This window comes from Streptopelia decaocto, assembly GCF_964273445.1.
Source record: "Streptopelia decaocto genome assembly, chromosome: 2".
NCBI classification, from domain to species: domain Eukaryota; kingdom Metazoa; phylum Chordata; class Aves; order Columbiformes; family Columbidae; genus Streptopelia; species Streptopelia decaocto.
The window spans coordinates 16,439,801-16,461,437 of record NC_138655.1 but is presented as its reverse complement, the minus strand read 5'-3'; the positions used below and the strand labels follow the sequence as shown (position 1 = coordinate 16,461,437).

Below are 21,637 nucleotides of genomic sequence, written 5' to 3'. Positions count from 1 at the left end.
AATGATTTTATCATTTAATTCTCTCCTAAACCGCATTTCGTAAAAGGGAGAGGAAAAAAAAAGAAAGAATAAATAAAAAATATGCACTGACGGGTGGGTAAACATGCACGAGGTGGGGTTGTCTCTCCACATGACAGACACACCCCACACAAAAACCAGAAACATGCCTTTAATTGGGCAGGTTAACATTTTTCTAAAAGTTACTTTCTAGTCCTATCTGATCACTCAGTCAGGATGAGTAATGCAAAACATTCAATTTCTTGTGGGTTTGGTTCCAGTAGTTACTAAAAGCAGCCAAGTACATGTTTGTTTCTAGACTACTTGAAACCTCCAGAAAGTTATTTTAGCTTCTTTTGCGAGACCTTCACCATCACAGAGATTTTACCCACCTTGGTTTTGTGCAGGAAACCCGATGCTTCAAAACCCTTTCTCTTCAAGTCCTATCTTTATTTTCTCATTTTCCTTGTTGAAGGATCCTTGCAATTTTCCAGGATGTAGTTATATTTAAAAAAATAGCCTGCTGCCTCCCCAGGCAGAGACTTGTGGAAACAGGTGCTTCTAAAAAAAATGAAAGACTTTGGCAGCTCTGTGACCTGACAGAGCTATGTGCATTAGTAAGACACAGTGCCTGCTGAGTTCCCTTCAGCTAATTAGAGGCCCGTATGGCAATGAATGGCCTTGACTATAAATACTTCCTGAAAGATCTCTAACAGAGTCAGAGGAAATGGGAATAAAATGAGATGCAGCTCCAGAGAAACTATTTCAGATGTTTCTTCTTTAAAAGGGCTGCTTTTTCTTTCCCAAAGTGGCTGAGGAATGAGATGCAGCATCTAAGACCTTCACCAACTTAAATAAGATGTATGAAACAATTACATGCATTCAATTTAATTCTGTAGATACACCATCAAGATGCTGCTATCAAAAGGTGGTTGGAAGTGGGACACAATGCCAAAGTGCACAAAAGCTTCCATCCATTAGCCTGTAGTGACCATTGAAAAAAACGCATTTAAATCAAGAGCCCACTCTGCGTGCTTTGAACCTTCCAATGCTGTTCCTTGTGCTCCTGCTAAAAGCAGCAGCAATACTTCTACCAGCATCAGAGAGGCAGGTTTTACCTCAAAGGTATGTTATCCTTCCAGCCAAAGACTGAATGTTTGGAGAAGTCTTTCGGAAATGACAAAGGCCAGTTCAGCATTTCCACTGCTTTGCAGCTATTTGGCACCTAACTCTGTGGATAACAGTAGTCAGTACTTTATAACAGGGAAAATAATGTTTCACCACTAGGGATTGTGTCTGATATTTACTAGACTGATATTAATTTGATTATATGTAAATTTACTGATACATACATACCTATTGCTTATTTTAAAATTAGCTCTGTCAATCAGCAACAGAGGAGAATGCGAAACAGGGAGAGGGAAAATCACATTTTTGATTTCCTGCCTCCCCAAATTTGAAGCCATATAACCAGCCCTAGACAGAAGACTATCTGAAATAGCAGAAGTGTAACTATCACAGACAAAAAGAAAATAACTCTTGTTAAAATAAATTGAAACTTTCTTAAAACACCATGATTTCCTGTAGTGTGAAAACAGTCTGATCATTAGGGTGCAAAATAATCTGTCTGATAAAAGAGCTGAGTTTATCCTTTGCTCCATATAAGAAGCTCATAGTTAACATAACTTCAGTTAGATATTTAACATTATAGCCTGCGGTCTGCCTTTGATAAAAATCACCAGTACTTTTGCAATAATTTGACAGTTTGTCTCCCTCTGACAGTACACAAATCTCCCCACTACATGAATTATGATTAATACGCAGGTATCTCCCTGTTGCCTTCAGGTATAAGCGGCACCATGGGACACACTGATCTGTGCTGCTCTGCATCAGCTCGACGACGCTGCAAGGCCCCAGTGTTTACCAACACCTTATGGTGGGCTAACTGGGGCTGTTTTTAGGTCTGAAGGCTCAGGCTGCAATTCCTGATTTTGTGGAAAACTTTGTTCTGCAGTGTCTGCACAGCAAAACAGGACACTTCATTTAAAATCAGTTTAGCAAAAAGTTCCTGCTGTCCAAGATCTGCGTTGTCAAAGCATTAAACAATCTGCCTGGCCTGGAGTCTGCTGGCTGCCAATGTGCTACCCAAAAAAAAGGAACATTTTTGCATCTCAATAGACCTTCCAGTATCAACAAATCTTTAAACTATAAAATCAGCTACTCTGAGGAAGAGCAGAAATAATGTCTACATTGTACCACGCTGAGGTACATTTTTTGTAATTCCCACTTGCAAAACATACCGATTCGCTGTAAGTACAGCTGCTGGAAACATTGTAATAAGAAAAATAAATTAAAGCCACTCACAGAAGTGTACCAAGCCCCTGAGAAAGATTGTGTTACATACACACAGCTTGGAAGCGCTCTCGGGGAGAAAGGTGCGTCCACTGCATACGTGTGTTCACACACATGCGGAGTTCAAGCTGTTGCCACCGCACCAACCCCAGCTCCCGAAAGGTCACAAGCCATTCGGTCTTTTAGCTGTGAAAAAGGAAAGAAATCCAACCCTAATGACTCCTGTGAATAATCTACTGTAGCACAGAAACTGGGGAGGGAACATGTCCATCGTGCATGGAAGGAATGCAAGAAAGTGGCGTATCAATGGCTCACACAATGTGCAAAGCTGAAAACCACTCCAAGTAACTTCCAAAAGTTTACAATTATCCTGTAGACATTAGGGAATTCTGTGGGCGATTGTAGAGTTTCACCCCTTCCCCAGTTGATCTGCGTCATCTTTGATATTTTATTAAAATGCTAATCACTCCCAAACTCAGTATCTAGAAAACCCACTTGCAATATTAACCTCTATCTGTATGAAAAAATGTGAAAAACATTATCTCCCCTTTCCCTTCCCCCAGTCACGAGAGAACTCAAAAATGAAAAGCACATGGTATTACTGCTACTGTTGAATCATTACAAATCATTTGTAATAAGCAGAACCACTTTATAAATACTGAATAGCCAGTACAACAAAAGGGAGGTGTTAGATTTTTTTCAGTCCATTTCTCACAGTGTTTATTCACTGAGTAATCCCAAATTTTTGGCTTCCTCTATGTCAGTCTTTGGGGAAAAAAAAATGAAGGTGTCCACAGTGATTTTATTATAGGTTTTGTTTCCTAGTCACCAGTCGTCCTGGGATACAGTATTTTGCATAAGCATCCATTATATGATACCAGAAGTATGTATTGATTTAACGCTTTCCTTTTAGAAAGGCCCAACTTTTAGCACAACATTTGCTATTTCTACTAGCTATTTCACATTAGAAAAATAAATTTATCCAAAAGTGGATAATCATGGGAGATTTGCTTAACAATATAGAGCATTTTTTTTATTTCAGAGGATTACAAAAATGAGCTTTTTCCAGAGTGGAAGGGAGTTGGGTTTCAATGATCTTTTTCAGAGACCCAGGGGCATACGCAATATCCACATTATTGGAAGAATTAATACCACTCACAGAGTCACACTCCTTCATCTTCCACCATCTCCTATCCTTCAGATCACCCCTTACCTTCCAGAAGTTTGAATTATTACTATTTTCCTCTATCCATCAATAGTGATGAAATATATATGATTAGGGGCTCCGTTCAGCAGATGTAGAAAGTTAACCTCCTTCCCTTTTTTAAGTTTTTCAAACTGACAAAGGCAACTTCCCAATTTTCAAAGAAGAAAAGTGAAAATTAAAATACTATAACTAAGGAAAAGACCCAGACAAGTCCTTGGCACAACTGAGTTCAAAGAGCAAGGTAGCTAAAAGTGTACACAAAAGTAAATCCTCTTGGAGTGGTGGTGGTATGGTTTCTCTGTTCAGTATAGACCTAATCCACTAATAAATCCTTTTACAAACCTTATAAAAGGGAAGCTGGGTTATACACAACTTTTTAAAACGCAAGGAACTAATTTATATGGTCTGATAACATAAAAAATAAGACTTTTTTTTTCCAGAAAACCATAAGAATTACAGGTACTTTGTGTTTCAGAACATCCAGAAGTGTTAAAAATATTTCTAAAGTGATAAAAATACTGATTGGAAAAAAAATAATGCTTCTGTATGAAGACTTTAAAAAACTGTCCAAAATTTATTTTAAAGATGAGCATAAGAAGCAGCCAGTGTAGTTTCCCTTTCTTCATTCACCAATGGCTAAGACTGATACTGTAATTGTCTTATCTTACTACTTATTAAGATTATAGGCTCCAGTGACCAACCACATTTATGCCTCTGTAGAGCTGGTTCTGCACACTACCAGGTCCCTTTGAAAATTTTTGTTTAGTTGGCTTTTTTAATTCTTTAGGACTAAAACAACAAATGAAAAATATTTGTATTCTGATAACCCACAATATAAATAGCTCCTTTGGCCAATATGTCTCTGCACTTCTAAGAACCACTACAAAAATCTAAGTGGGATGTAACTAGCATCATATGTTTAGCATGAATTCCACTGCCTGTTGGATATAATTTATATATTTTTATATATATTTCCAAAGGGAGAAGAGAAATATAACCCTGCCATTCACAATGAGCACACACCCAGGTTCGCAACAGGGAACCTGTCATACTGTGACTGCTTCTCACACACTTAAAATCTGACATCAGAAACTATTTCTGACCTGTAAGGCACAAAAGACTCTTGTCCCCCTAAACTCCATGCAGACTTTAAGCAACAGACACATTATTTTATAATTAGAGTAACTATGATATTTTTAAGACCACTGACTTCATTTAAAAAGAGCTTGTAAGACTTACTTACACATGCAGAGAGAGATATACCTATGTATAATCTTAGAAGACCATGGAGTAAAACATTTATCTTGCCTTTTGTCTTCTTCTGACACGTTGTTCACTCTTACAGTAATGGATGGTATGGTTATAAATGTTCTTATAAAAGACAATAAAGAAAAATAGCTGATCATCAGTTCCATTCTAGTGAGGTTTGTCTGTGTGTTGACTGCTCTTGTAGGAAGTTTCTAGAAGTTCAAGTAGGGAGCTGCCCCTAAAAACATACGGTAATGACTCCAGGAGAAAGGTACTTATTTGTCGCCCTGTGCAGCTCCTCAGAATTTGAGAGGTTTCCTAAACTCAGATTTCCCTACAGCGGAAAAAGCATACCTTGATGGAATGGGAAGTTCCTTATATATACAGGCCCTTTTGTGTAAAATACAGACAGAATAGGAATTATTTGGTGTGACAAACACCCTCCTTTTCTTATCACCCACACTCCTTCCATTTATCTTTTTTTTCTTTTCTTTTGCTTCCAAGACAACCAGACAAGTGTCAAAATTGATATATAATTACATTGTTTTGGTTTTTCTTTAAAAAAAAAGAGGTTACTTTTTATTCATATTTAACTCAGATTTCATATTCCTATTTAATAATGTGAAATCTTGCTTAAGTGTGAACTGTCACACCACCACAAAATTTAAGAGGCGATTAGTTGTTTTAGTGTAACAGATGTGCAGCCTTCTGGGGTTCTAAACCTTCCTTCTTCAAATGCATCATCAACCTGCACAATTAGCAGGAATGATTAAACAAAATTTAATCAGAGTTATATAGCAAAAGCAGAAGCACTTGCTTACTAATACTACATCAATATATACACTGTTTTATGCAAACACTTTAGAACATTCACCTGCCAGTTTATGTCTGCAAGTTTGAGGCTTTCAGTCTTTCCTTGATTATTTTTTTTTTCCCGTGCATGAAAAAAAAGAACCCAGCCACATTACTCTGGAACTGAAGAAATCATTTGCATGCCTAATTAAACGTAACATACATGTAATCATAAAGAGCAAGAGGGAAAAAAAAAGAGAGCTTCCTACCCGTAGTAAGGACTGGGACTCGTCCTTGGCCTTGCTGTCCCCGGACGCAGGGTAGGGCTGGGGGAGCTGCCCGCCTTTCTCCGCCGCTCCAGCCTGCACGCCCTGCAGGAAGCCCTTGCTCTCCACCGCCAAGCCGTACATGGGCCGCGCGAGATGGGCTGCTTCTACGTTCGGACTATCCCTTAAAGGCTTTGGCTGCTCTTGGCCAACGGACGCTGGGGTCAATAAGCCCAGACTGGTCTGTGTGTATGACGGGCTCCCCCTCAAAATGTCCGTTCCCCTCCAGGTCACGTTGCGAAGATCATCGCTGGGACTGTCAGTCCAACCTTTCTCCTTGAGCACTTCTTTCTCTTCTATCTTTTCCCTCTTCACTATGCTGTCAGATATGGGCTCCCCCATTTTGGGGTCTGGATTAATCAGACTGTAGACCTTGAGGTCAATTTTTGGCTCCTCCTTGATAGACGAAACACTGTGACTGTCCTCCCCATTAGCTGTAGTGACGTCCATCTCCTGACAGTGCACAGTGTTGAAGTGCTCTAGTAGTGACTGAGTGTCAACAGCCGTGAAGCTGCACTGACGGCATTTGTAGCAGTTGTGTACTCTCCTGGAAGAAAATGAGAACTGTATTAACACAAGAGCCTCCTCTCGGCCTTCTCTCTCGCAGTGGTTCTGCCAACCAAGATGAAGAAAATAAATGGAACTTATGGTACTATTTCCTCTAAATAAAGCAAGCAGGTTTACTTCGGTGTCTCATACAATATGGGAAAAATCCTGCTTGTTTTTTCCCCCCATGCCTCGTAATGGCCTCCTATTGCTCATTCACACTCCACTGCTTTATTCTAAACTTCATATAATTTCACTGGGATTCTGCAGTTTTTTCCTCTTCAGTTTGCTGCAATACACTTTCCACTTCCTATTGTGGTAGAAACATCGAAGTAACACATTTTTTCCAACAAAATCAAATAGTTAGAAAAGGATTGTTTTCTTTTTATTAAAAAACCACTTGTATAACATAAATCTATGCTAGAAAGTTCAAATGCTTAAAAAATTTATTTTCTTTCCACCAATTTAACGTACTTTTGGTTGACAAAGATGATTTTGAATGGAGCTCTGGCTAACTTACAGGTAAGAATACACCAAAGGACAGAAGGCTGTGCACAACACACAGTACTTACTTGTTCTCTATGGATATTTTAACACAACTTTAACAGATTCTGCTCTATAGAAAAAAAGCTGGCTGTGTCACTACAAGCTGTTTTCCTATCAAGTACAGAAATGCTTGCGTACGAGCTGTGGAGCACTGCAGAATAATGCGCCTTCCTGTTTTTGTTCTAAAAGCCTATATAAAGTACTGTATTACTAAATTATGTAAAGCATATGTTGGTACATGAGAACAACATGTTACCCATTTACTGTATCTATCATAGGAACAGAACACTCTTTATGAGCTCTATAACGCCATTATGAATAATTGTTTATAGCACAGGAGAGGTCCGAGCCCTCCCATCAGGCTCCGGCTGCACCCGGCGTCGTACCAACGCAGAGTAAAACACCGTCCCTGCCTTCCACCAAAATGTACATAAATCTGCAACAGCTTCTCCCTACAGACACACTCACACATCCACACCCCAGGCATTCGGAGTCACAACAGCGTCTTTAGCCAAGCTAAAAAATGAGCCTTTTGCTATCCACACAGGACAAAACTTGCATGAGAAATCTGTTACTGCCCTGACAACTCCAATTGTTAGAATTAATTCTTTTGAGGCCAAATCCTAGTCTCAGTGAAGTCGATGGCAAAACTCCCATTGACTCCAGTAAGAGTGGGATTTGGCTCTTGGTGCATCTGTAGAACTGGAAAGATACACAAAATGTCCCTTTTAGAGTATGATAGTTTTAGAAGGGACTACTTGCCAAACTTTTTAAACCTCCTTGTCTTCCTTCTTTCCTTTTGTTGGAAAAACAAACCATATGTTATTTACATTGTCTGATTTTCTCGCAGTTGTGTCAGCGCACAGACATGAGTACACATTCAGATTCAAGCTTTTTAGCCCTTGTGCAATATCAGTTTTCTTTTTGTCATTTTCCGTATTTATATTCATTTTAAGGGACTAGATGGGCTTGTTCAGTTATGCAAAAAATAGAGTCAGCTATTCTTCACATAGCCTTATGGCAACAAAATCTACTTGTGGGAGAGAAAGCTGTGGGTTAAAATCCTGTTCTGGCTCTGTTCCTTTTTCTTCATTCTACAATTGTGTTTTATTAAAATCAGCTTGTCTCTCGATGCGACACTAATATATTCTCTCTTGAAACTTAATTCTTTTCTGAACTGATCTTAATTCTCTTCTGAACCAAGAAAGAAATAAAAAGGAAAAAAAGAGAGAGTATGAGAGTGCTATCTGATCAAAACCATTTTATAAATACAAAAAGCCAAGTTATAAAGAGGGTCAGCCCTGTAAAGGTGGGATACCTTCAGGGAAGTCCAAGTTAGACAGGGGCTAGTTATCTTAAACGCCAAGTTAAACAAGACACCATTTGGGGCTAATGGCTCAACCGCATACACTCCCCATGTGAAAGTTTATCAATCCTTTGGGAGGCTACTTAGCCCTAAGTGCCTCTTGTTTAACTTGGCTATTTCAATAGCTAACCCCCTTTCCTAACTTGGCTCTCATCTACAGATATCACACCTCCAAACAGCTGATCTTTTTCTGCCTAACTTGTCTTTTATTTTTTTCCCCCCACTTCCACGCTGGCCAAACGTTTTTGATCAGGAGCGGGATACACCACAGGAGTGGTACCACACTTCTAAAGCCACAAATAAATGCTGAATATTAGACACAGTTGTAACTACACGGCTGAGGCCCAGCTACAATCACCTTTATTCCATTAAAGGTTTGCTCATTTAAATTATTTGTAATTTATTCAAAGAGAGTCATACAAACATTCCTCTGTTTTTCTGTGAAACTGTGACAGGCACTATGACGTGGAAAAGACAAGGACGGATCTAGGTAGTAGTCACCCAACAGCCTTTTTTTCAGGACATGTAATTTTCTAGTATGCATGAAAAAGTAATCTCTGCCATCGACATTATAAATCTTCATACTTTGCATGGGTTTGTCCTGTATGCTATTCTATCCCCAAGCTCCGAAAAGTAAGCTGAAGTTTGGAACTGTCCAATATAATTCACAGTCTCAAATAATAAAATAATAAAATAATAACTATCATCAGCTATTAGAGAACTTCTGAAAGCTAGAAACTTATTCTTTCCCAGAACACGGCATACAAAGAAAATGTTTTTATCTCTGTTTTCACCCCACCCTGATAGCGATCAAGGAAACAAGTTGGCAATGTTTGATTTCTTTCTGTGTTAGAATTTAAACCTACTCCATGTGTCTGAAGTCCCAAGTTACACTTAGATTTGTGCACAAAACTCCTCGAAGCTAAGCAACAAAATGTTAAAAGTTCCAATTTGCAAAGTACACAATAAGCACTCCCGTGCACCTTAAAGTTGCACTTTACAGCTAAACCGTGGTAACATCACCTGAAACTCTGAACCCATCAGGTGTATTGGCATTCAGCTGATCAAAGGAGAGATGTTTGAGGAAAATCTCAGTAGGGCAGACAGTGATGTAAATGAAGAAGGAAATGGCACTCTCCCTTCTGTGATCTCTCTCATACACCACGCAAGCAAGCTAACAGCAGGTTCAAGCCATAAACTGGCATTATCCTCAAAACGGCACTAGGATGGCAATGTCATTCCATCCATTAATGTCACTTAGCATCATTATTTTCACTACGAAATAAATCAAAGACCTCATCATTCCTGGACATTAAAACATTTATGGCCCAATCCCAAAATTAAACGTCGAGGAATTCAGGCCAAACCTTTGCTGCACTGTTACATTCTGACAACTTAATAAAATCCTGTAATTCTTTATTTGTACCAAAATGTACTTGAATTGGGCACTATAAGATATAAAATTTTTCCCTTGCAAAAGCTTGAAGTTGGAGAGATTAGATATGCGCTTTTTTGATGGATTTAATATTCTTTACTTGAGCTTTTTACCAGGCTGTGATACTCTTGACACTAGCCAGTTGTTAATTAAGTCTCGTTGACATACTTCTAACTAGTCTGAAGTATTACAAAACACTATTCTCTACAAAACAAGTTGTTTTTTTTTTTTTTTAAATTACCTGAAGACATTCCTGTGCTTTAGGGCATAGCAAATATTCTGGGTGAAGGTACAGCTGTCGTATCACTTCAATTTTTTGCATGTTTTGAATTACATAATGTATATAAGACTTGCTAGTATTTCTCATGAAGAAACAGGCTTATGAGAAAGTTTACTTTGGGGATGGGTGCCACACTCAGGCTTGCAGGGAGCAGAAAATATTCAGAAGGAAATAGCGTAAGCAAAGCGAGCAAGAAAACTCAGCGGAGGGACAGAAAGGGGAGGAGAATGGGCAGAGCGGAGCACAAGGCTGAGATGAAAGGAGAGCAAAAGCCACTGGCAAGAGCAAACAAGTTCAGAGCAGTGAATTAAGGTGTCAGGACGATGGAAAAGGTCCTCGCAGCTGCTGCTATTGTTCAACAAGAGAAGTCTCCTGCTCTGCCGAAAAACTGGGAGCTGTTGGGCCTCAATTTACACTTTTGCCCTCGGCTGTCCTCTCTGGGGCGTGTCCCAAAGGCTCCACATTTCCATAATCTGCAGGCCTAAGACCCTGCTCCAGCTTCTGCTGCCCACAGAGTGAGAACAGAGGCAGAACCAACACCCCCAGCCCTGACGAGCAAGACCTGAGCAGCCCTTTGCCTTGTATCCCTCTGCCCCATTTACCTTTAAGACGTGGGGAATTTAATTTAATTTGAAACTAATCTCAAAAGAGAACCCTACATAAGTGCAGTACTCCATGTTTTCAAAATAATTTCTGTTTATTACAAAAATTGTTCTACCTCATTGCCATCTTATTCTTCATTTGTGAATCTTTCTAGTTTCTTTTTATATTTTGCGGTTGTTTATTGAATAACACACAGTCACTACCCTACCTTTTTTAGAAGTTTAGAGCATTTTTCAGCATAGCATTTTTAATTCGACTAGCACTGATCAAATGCTTTCTGTCCAAGTCTTTTTTGACAATTAAGGATTTACATGAAAAATTCTAATGTTTGCAGAAATGATAAAACGTCCTGTTTTCCCACAGCAACATTAAAACAAAAATAAAAACAAAAAACACTTCTGCAAGAAGCCTCTTCAATTTTTAACAACAACCAAAAAAAAAATTTAAAAATTAATTATTTGGAGGAAGCAGGAAAATAATCTCCAGACTGAGTGATCTGACACGCAAAATTTCCCCAAATATTCAGTATGATTTTTATCTAAATTACAAGAGTTGGCACCTTTTAGCTCATCAGAATACCAGACAGTTTTGAGGAAAAACTAAGCTTTGCAATGAACACCAAGAGTACCTGACTCCTCAAAGGTATAATGGAAAATGAGTAGTAACAGAATTAGTAGAAAATGGAGGCCAGTAAACCTTCTGGGCATTTATTTGAGTAAACAATTTTACTCAGGTTTAAATACAAGTAAACTGAAGTGCAATGTGATTCATTAAGTTCAAACTTAACAGCTCTCAAATAATCATATGAAGAAATACAGAATGAGCATTAAGTGTAAGTGTATGTTTCTGTAGACAGAAAACTTGGAAAGAACCACTTTTGCAAATTCTAATGTTGTTGCAAATACATGGTTGCAAAGGAGGAATATTGGGACACAGGAGACATAGTGAAATTGCAGATGTAGAGCGAAAAGGAAATAAAACAAAAAAGAAAATAAATTAAGCATGCTGTTCATGTGTGTGGCTCGAAGTGAAAATAATCAAAAATGCAGACAAAAAATATATGAACCAAAACATGCAAGTATCATCTAAAGCCAGCTCTGATACTCACAGATTATCAAGGGCAAACTTTAAATATGTGAATGGCAGAACAGTTTCTGCCACCACATTAATGCTTAGTAATGTTTACCATTAGAATCCATTCAACTCATTATATAAATGGACAGGTTTTAGACATATGTGGATTTTAAATCCATCAGAAATACATAACGTGTGGTGTAACAGCTTTATTGAGATAAACTCTGGTGAAGCCATGGGGAGAGACAGCTAGGATGTGAGGCGCTCCACATCAGCATGGTTCTGTGTGTCACATAACTCCCTAACACTACTATTTTATAGAAGTTCCACTTTTTAAAATCTGAACTATTCTGTATCTTTAGTTCATAAAATACAAAAAGGGAAATAAATACATACCTGATACATGCAAAACTTCTGTTTTAAAAAGGCCTGATAACAATAGTAAAAATAAAAGCTACAATGCCCCAGAAGGCTCTTTTTCCGTTTGTTTTAGTTTGATAGCGAAAACTATGAAAACTAGGTTATGTATAGAAAAGCAATAAAATCTGCTGGTGTTGGCCACCGTGGAGAACCTACCACAAACTGAACTAACTTCTGTGATTTCAAAGAAGATGCACAGTGGGGAAAACCAGCAGCAGTACATGTAGAAAAGAAACAGAAAGAGGGGAGGGCAGAAGAAAAGGAAAGAAGCTGGCAGTTACAGAGATGTTGCATTTCGCTTTAATTACACAACATCCTCAGAGTACTCAATAATGTCATAGACTGAGGGCTTAACAAAATATATTGTTCCAGTGTCTTAAATAGAATAGCCTAATTTTAGACAAACAAGTTGAGATTTGAACGCTTAAGTGCATCTCTTGATTTTCCAAAGTGCAGTTCCCTGTGACAACTGCCAGAGCCGCAGGGTGCTGAGCCCTCCAAAGGAGAAGCTACTGCTACCCCGTCTCAGACTTAGCACTTAATTTTGAAAGTCACGGCTTCTCCTTTCCTTGGGAAAAAAAAGGATTTTAACTAGGCGTGCTTGTTAAAACTTAAATTACCAGCTGCAGCAAAATAAAAGTGTTTTTTTCAGTCCAGGAGCCATTTCAATCTTCCAGTTATTTAACCACTAAAAAAAGATCGTGCCATGCCCCAGCGGCGGACAAAGTGCTGCCTATGGAGTTCTACAGCATGGCTCAAAGCTGCTGTAATAATGCTTGGAACTTAGATACCACTTTTCATCTTCAAAGCAGTTTACAAACATTAACTAATTAATCCGCACAACATCCCTCAGGCCCACTTGGATCAAAAATGGGGCACTGCATGCTGGGACCTGAACCCTCCGTGGGCTCTAGCTCCAAATTAAAGATGAGCAATATGCTCCTTCTTCTTTTTTTTTCCTTTTTTTTTAAATAGGCTCCTGATACATTGCCAATGCAGCCCTCTGTTGGGCAACATTTGGATGCCCCCAGCTTTAATCTCTATTAAAGTATCATGCCCCAGTCTGCCTTTGTTAATTTTGGATGTCTTGGAATCTATTAAATGTGGCACAGTTTCTTGAGCTTTTAACAAAGCTTTAGCTTTGAAAATGCATCTTCTTTTGTCTTCATTCTAGCTGGCTTCCATGCAAAGATCTTTTAGATGAGATAGATACTGAGTTTTCCGTTGTTGTTGACGCATTAGCCTTAACTATTAACATATTCAGCATGATTTTCTAATATTTAACATCGCTTTTGCAGCGGCACATAACTGTTGCTCTTCACGAAGCCTAAGAGCCAGCTCCTCCTCTGATGTAAACCGGACTGCCAGTTTACAACAGCGCAGGAACTGACCCAAGAAGTTTAGCAGGGAGTTGGCTGCCGCTATGACATTGTGTCAGACTGAGTCAGGAGACTGGCTACATCCACCTCCAAATAGGAACATTAGCATTTAAAATAAATAGAACGACACTGTAAACCAGCAACATGAAAATAAGCATCTGCAAAAGGATCTTGGGGGATGACATCAACAGACAAAAGAGTGTCTGCTCCCAGTGTGAAACCAACACCAAAACAGCAGTGGAATGCTCTTAAACTAATTATTGCATTGCTGGACTTGGGAATGGAAAATACTACAAAAAGGTAGTACATTGAAGCACTGTTACGGAGCATGAAAGGATTCATAGTCTGTCTTGGAAAGTAAAGCCATTCGTGTTCCCCTACTGAATGAAGATGCCAGCTTTCTGGTAAAAAGCCTAAACTAAAATAGTACCTAAAAGATTCTGGGTGGAAAATAGTTGACCAAACCTCAAATATGCTGGAACTTCAGCATCTGCATGCAAATCCAAATCTCTCTCTTCTTTGCACAGGTTTGAATGTATAATTAAATCCACCAACTTAGCTGGTGGTTTTCCAAAACAAAGTGGATGTTGGATTAGACCCTGGCTGTAAAGATTTATATCTATACGCATTCATATTTTGATTTCCAGTTTCCTCAAATGTTTGGGGAATGGTGACATTTAATTAAGGAACTAAGGGAGGGCTGTTTGTTTGGGTTCCTACCATTAATCATTTGAAACTTCATCGTACCTGTAGTGTCGGGAAATCTCTTCTTCCACCTGGGTGGTAAAGTCACATTTGGTACATGAGTGTTCTTTGTTCTCCTTGAGTGTCAGCGGCCCCTCTGCCCCTGGCAGGGCATTTGTTTCTGGTTTGACATCAGACGCTTGGGCTTCATGTGCATTCTCATAGTGGAGCAGGAGAACGTCCACGTCTGGAGTGGAGAATGAGCACTGATGGCACTGGTGTTTGACTCTAGAGCTTCCTGTCACCCCTGGAGACAGGTGCAAAAGCAAGAGAGCACAGTGGGAACAATTACTTTTTCTGCAAGCAAATGGATAAGTAATTTCTCCAAGGTGCTTTTCTGGGCTGCAGAGGCCTCGGGGACAGAACTGACAGTGCTTAATGGTACATTTATGAATGTTGTGTAGCTGCTGATAGTGACGGAGAAGTGGGCCCACCACTATTACATCTGGGCCATGGCTCTTTGAGTACCTAAAGTCACAGAACTGACAGTTGTAGCTTGTCACCATGCTGTCCTCTGCTCCTTTGCTAGTCAAGTCTTTCTTTTTTGCACCCTTTTCTGTCTTTGTCACTAACTCCCCATCTGTATTTTTCACTAGATCATTCTGGTTAATGACAGATCCCCTAGAAAGCTTATCATTCAGATCTGGGTGAAGGCTTCCTGCCTGGCTTCCCCCATGCTGTTTGCTGTAATGTTCTAATAGTTTCAATGAGCTGGACGATTCACAGCTGAAACTGCAAAATTTACACCAGTAGTAACTGGTTGTATCGGTACCATTTTGCCTAGAGGAATCTATTGGCTTGATGGGCACCGAATATCCAACTGGTGTATCATCTCCTGCTTTTACAGTGATTCTGTCTTGCCACTTCCCCAAGTCTCCAGAATCACATGGTCGAAGAGTAGGACTGGATTTATTGGAGTTTTTCTCTGAAGTTTTACCAGAATCAGAGGAGGAAAGGGCTGCTTTCATTTTGTTTGGGTGAGTCTGTAAGAAGTGTTGCTCTAGTTCAGTGGAGGAGTTGCCCATGTAGGTGAAATTGCAGAATTTGCAGCGGAAGTACTTGGTGTTGCCTTGGCAATCTGGAGTTTTCCGCCCAATTCCAATAAAGGTTCCACCTAAAGTAACCTGTGAATAAAAAACAAGGTCATTTTAGCTCCACCGTAGATTTATTTAAATAGCAAGGAAGGGACAACAAAAAAAAGAGCAATTAATTCATAAGCTTCTTCATTCACCACCTTTTCCATTTATACTAATGTAGTAAGATATCATACACAGACCCTCATGTATTCAGCATCTGTTGCTGAAGATTTTGAAATGTTTCACATAGCAATATATAAATTCCATATAAATATGTTTATTTGGGGAAACAGAGGCACACATACACAACAGGATCAGGTTCTTTAACCGGGTTCTCTGACAGGACTATTCCTTCCTTCACTAAATCACTAAATCATGTCATTGATATAAGATCCAATAATCAGTTCTCATATCCCTCAACCTTTTGACAGGAGACTTTGCTGGGAGTCTATACTAGGCGTGGAACAAAAGAATGAGCCCTAACTCTTTTTATATTTCAATACAGTTAAATGTTTTAATCATAGCCATGCCTACCAGTCCAAGAAAATTGCTTTCCAAATATGAGTAAAAAAAAAAAAAAATTAAATTTGAAATAATTAATTCAGTTTGCTGGGTCAGAGTGTGACCAATTCTTATAAAGACCATTCCTACAGGAGTATCCAGTATCCACCAGGACGCCTTGTAACACAGCCATAGTGGCTGATGTCTGAAAAGAGAGGCGGTTTTCTCAAGATTACTCAATGCAGACATTCTCCAAGGAAATCTTCTGTTCCTCTCATGCACAGAGCTCAATTTAAGTCAAACAAGGATGGAAAAACTACAGTAGAAAAATGGCATGTGGCAAAGAAACCTACCACACCCAAGTCCATGACATCAATAATTAAAAAAAAGAAAAAGAAAAAAAAAAGGTAGGTCTGCTGAACTGTTCTCATGATCTCTGAGCAAAATGGTCTGCAGGAAGGAAACAAGGCTTCCAGGCCTTATGTGATTAAACCCCGTGTTCTCACAGCAGGCAGGCCGGCCCTTCCCAGGAGTGCACCACACCTGCCATGACATCAGGGCCAGATTTGCTGCTCCTGTATGACTGGTTTGAAGGCCAAAGAATCTCCTGACAAAAAATGTGTCACCATCACTCTACTTCTTTTTCCTGAATAGTAGACAGTGTACAGCATCCAGAAGATAATTCCTCTTTACACCTGAAATCCACAGATATCTACTCCTTTGCCATCATCCAGTCTACATCACTACATCAAGGACATTGGTGGACACTTCCTTGTGCCACATTCTCAATTTTTACAGTCAAGAGATGTCTTACAGGGAATATAAAACTTCCATACAGGGTTTGACTTCCGTTCTCCCAACCAGTAAGTATATTACTACACTTCTGCAGGATTCTGTTGTAATGCATTAGGCAACTGCTGTAATTATTTTTCTTGTCCTTCTCAACAGCTGTGCCACAGAGAAAGCATGTGATCACTGCTCATTCGGTATCACACCATACGGAAAGACTCAGACATACAGAGAGCATGAAATGTATACATCTTTAAATGCATATAAATGCCTTTTAGCCATTTAGCTCATACAATGAGCTGCTCTCCTTTGTATACCATCAGAACTGAACATGTATAGTGAGTCAATGAGTTGCTAAACCATGATATAATGAGCTGCTGCTATTCTGCCTCCAACTCTTTTTCTTTGTTTTTTTTTTTTTTTAGAGAAAGCATAATTCCCATGTGCTGGTTAAAACCTTTTCTTAAATAAACTGAAATTTGCTTTCTATTTGTTTAGGAAACATATCTTATTAGGCAACGGCAAGTTGGGCAGCCCGATAGCTGGGACTTAACTGTGATAGCTTTTTCACTTAAACTGGGGCTCCAAGTTCTGGTATCAAGTTATGAATTTGGTTTTGAAGAGGTTCTTTGGAAGAGGGATGTTTTAACACCTCTTCAATACTGCAGAGGATATCTTGTTTTATTCATTTTTATGGTGAGCAAGAACTGGAGACAAAGCCATGCTGAGCCTGATCCACTGACAACAGTGGGGTTTGGGCTGGCTCCACAGGATTTGGCACTGCAGGTCTCCATCCACTGCATTATTTCAGTGTTCAAATTCTCAGTGGTGTTGAAAGACAACTTAAAGAAAGCACTGATGGAATTATGGTGAACAGAAAATAACAGCAGTTCATTGCACAATTACATAAGCTGCAAGGTGATCTGGTTTTGCTCATTCAATTAGATACTTATGTTTTTCCTACACATGCATAGAAAAACTGGCCAAAATGCTTTACCTTAACTGGCTGTAATGGGCAAATACATCTACTACTCTCAGCTGTCCATTCACAGAGTCTACAGATAACAAACCTGTTTTGTAGACGCTCTGTAGACACCAGTTAGAAATTGTGAGTGACAATAATCCCAGCTGCTGTTCATTGCCAATTACTTTTATGTCTGAACACTGGAAAAACATATTATTCATACTAGCATTTTATACAACGGACTGTTAATGACATTTCTGTAACTTGCGCTAATCCTGCTTAGTGGCCTACACAGCAAATTTGTGTTCCATGCTAATACATCCTTCTCCACATCACAAGAGGATAAAATAGAACTAAGTATTCTCATACTATTTGTGTTAACCTGTTGCAATGTGGGGGGAAGAGAAACATGATCTTTACAGCACTGGAATGTAATTGATTACCAATTATTCGGCTGACATTTCCTTGACTACTCAGCCAGAATTCAAAAAAATGCATCCCATTAGGAGAGCATGTACGTGAAAGGTAACACAAGGCCATCTTAATGTTATTACACTCAAAAGCCATTTTTCATGCATAACAAAACCCACTGAAAGACTCCTTGGGTGTCATCAGGTAAAGAGAACTGAAGAAACTGGCTTCCATGCAAAGAAGTTGGGAGAAGCACTTGAAGTGATGGTATAAACTGTAGCTGTTTCAGCTTTCAGCCAGCCAAATTTGGATAAAGCCTATACGTTTGCAGAACTGTTTGGGTTTATACACTCTGCTCAAGTCTTGGCTTGGTTTTCAGATTTCTCAGTTACTTTTCATATCTCTATTTACAGGCACTAAAATCCTTTACTGCGTATGTAATTGTCCTTAACCTCCTGCTTTCTGGGGAAAGGGAAGGGGCGGGGGGGAAGTAATAAAAATAAAAAATAATATATATATATACATTCTAGAAATCAATATTCACATTTCCATGTGGTATCAGAAGTGATACCTTCTAGTATTTATTTATTCCCCTGTTTCATTCTGATCCCAGCAAAACCTAGTCTCCTGCCCTACCCTGGCAAAGTTACACTTTCTGAACTAGACACTCTTCCCCAACATAAAGCAGAAGAAGCTAAACAAAAGCAATGCTAAAATTTGGCAATTCTATTACAGCAATTGAGTCCAAACTGCCAGCTGACATAACTAGTGGCAGTCACAAGTACAGGCACAGCTTGCACTGGAAATGTAAGAACACCTATATATCAACAGTCCCTTCAATAAGCACTGAAGAAAAGAATCCATCATTCTGTTTTTAAAGGGAATCTAATGTACAAGGCATCTGTTTGGACTGGGGAAACGTGATCTAGTTCTTTCTTTCACTGTCATTTTCTTACAAGACCTTGGAACTACCAGTTACTCCCACAGCACCTCAATTATGATAATGTAGTTGGTATTATTGAGGACGACAGCTATTACAATGAATTCTCCATTATTGCACTTGAGATGGCTGCACTGATATCCTTCAAATTTGCTCTTCAAAGCAATGTCTCAGTCTTGGATTAAACTGAAATATATTTCACAATAAGACTCCCTGAAACTCCAAACTCTTAATTATTAAATTCGTTCATTAATAGGGAAAATTATAAATTCTTTCCCAGTCTTCTAGTTTTTTATCACAAAGATTGAAGTTCATTTATTAAGACAACTAAGCTACCTCTCACACACCACGCACATTTCCAAAAATAGCCAGAAAGAGGAGAAAAGATAACACTATAATTGACAATGTTTCAAGATGTACTTTCTAAAGCATGTTGGCAAGTACTTCGACAAAGCTGTGTAATTGCACTATTTGTTTCCAACAGATATGTCTATGTTACCTTAATTAGTCAGACCAAAACCAATGACTTCATGGAATAGATGAACTCAGGCAAGAGGAGGTATATTTTTTTAAATTCAATCTGCCCTTGATCCAAATGCTACCCTACTCTATTCTCCCACCTCCTTTTTGAAGTTCAATCTTAAATCTTAGTACACCAAAACAGTTTAAAAATACTGCTTACAGAAAATAAATACAATTACCAAGGAAGACAAATCTGCCAGCTCCTGTAATCATATGCTTTACGAACAAAATTCTACCAGCAGAAACCAGTGACCTATATCCAGGTAACAGATTCAGCCTCAAGGTTCACATGCACAGAACAAAGCTGTCTTTGACCCCTGGCCTCTTCTGCAGCTGATTAGAAACTAGACCAACCATCTGCATTGGAACAACAAATGTTAATAAATCTTTTTTTGATTAGCTGGGTTACATCTTTGGCTAATCAGGAGGTGAAAGGCTCCAGGTCCCTTACCAATCTCCCGAGCCATCCAGTCTGCCTTTGCCAATTACTCTTAATCTTCTAATCCTAAAATATTTTCTAATGCTCTTGTTTATTCATTTGCTTTGTGCAATATAGCATCCAGAACATTTTAACCATCCCACATTTATGAAGTTCTTCATGTTGTGCAGGCCAGAACAGATTCCTGGCTTTCATGCAAGTTTGTGTAACACCACCCAGTTCTCTAACCTCCACTGTGAAGAACTCATTCCCTCTTCACTCGCTTGTTCTCTGCATATAAAACTAGGAGAATCTTCAGAGTATATTCTTAAAACTATTTACCATATTTTGATTATTTTATTGGTAAACAGAACTATGTTGCACAAGGGAGGCAAAGACTGAGGGCAAACTCCTAGCTTTCTGGGCTATTCGTACTTAGCAAAACAAGAAAGCAAACTATTAGGTCACATTCGTTTAAGATGAGCGTATTCTTCTCAAGATTTATTCTGTTGCTATTGAAGCCAGTAGAGTTTTTGACATAATAATTTAAAAGGTATTTTTTAAACAAAGACTGTGACAGAACAATAACATGACTTATATTAAGGTCAGGAGACCAGATGTGCAAAACCAACACAAGTAAGGAACACAGAATCAAGACTCATTTGCTAGCTAATGCCAGTAGACTAACGTCTAGCACCTAAAAGAAGCACCATCCCTTCTATTCTTTCTCTGTATAGACAAAATTACCAGACATTTCCTTGGCTACTGTACACTCACACAACCTCACAGACTTTGAGACAAACTTACACTGATTTACACCAGAAGAAAACTGCTGCTTTCCCTTTTCCCCAGTAACTTTATTTTTTGAGCTCTCATCATTTCTGTGGGCTAGCTTAGCAGTTTATATCTTTAAATATATCCGTGACTGTTACTAGTCTCACCAACTTTCTTCATTAACCTATCTTCAAACACTACCAGATATTCCTGGCATAGAGATGAAGAATATTAACACATAAACAATTTTGCCTTGAAGGCTGTGAATATACATCACATCAGTTGTTCCAGAGAAACTGCCCATCTGAATGCTCTAATTTGAGGGTAGACTATTTAACACTGAAAGAAGGCTGAAATAGCTCATTTCTGTCACAGAGCAAGTGAATGTTCCCAGTCATTTACTATTTAGCAGCTGACATGCTGTAAATCACTGCATATCATTCTGAATAGTAAACTTGCTAATGTCTCCAAAGAAAGGATATAAAGAACTTCTCTACTCCATATAATAGTATATATCATTACTTCTGATCTACAGTCAATAGAATTTAGATGCCTACAAGACCAGACATGCTTTGTCACGTATATGTGTATGCACATATCTGAGAAAAAGATGCACATATATATACATATACACACACGCACATGCATATGAACATGAATATATGTGTGTTTTGCCACCAAACTTTTCTCCACCTGCCACCACTTATTTTTCCTGTCTGTGGTTTAAAAGAGATGCCTGACTCCTGTGTTCATGAGTCGGTGTGCAAGGCAGTCTCCAAGCTTGATCATGACCCAGCAATAAGACTGAAAATACACAGGTATGCACACATGCAAGTGCAACACCCCAGATAGCTTGACAGCCTTCAGTTCAAACAGGGAGGTCCCCAGGGAGCGTCCACAATGTGGCTGACAGATGAAATGGGCTTT

The 21,637-nt window shown here is 39.0% G+C and overlaps 1 protein-coding gene across 6 annotated transcripts in view; it reads right to left on the bottom strand.

The window, feature by feature from the left end:
• The window catches only part of TRPS1 (transcriptional repressor GATA binding 1), a 215,181-nt gene that overhangs the window by 144,584 nt on the left and 48,960 nt on the right, over positions 1-21,637 (bottom strand). For 5 of the 6 annotated variants that reach the window (XR_014183325.1, XM_082045431.1, XM_082045433.1 and 2 more), the window contains 2 exons: positions 14,319-15,439; positions 5,866-6,469 (listed from right to left, as the gene is read on the bottom strand). Coding sequence is in view for 5 of the 6 variants with exons in the window: in XM_082045431.1 (XP_081901557.1) it covers positions 5,866-6,469; positions 14,319-15,439 (1,725 nt within the window). In the remaining variant the exon portion in view is untranslated. The remainder of the gene's footprint in view (positions 1-5,865; positions 6,470-14,318; positions 15,440-21,637) is intronic. The other variant, XM_082045435.1, reaches the window with a different exon arrangement.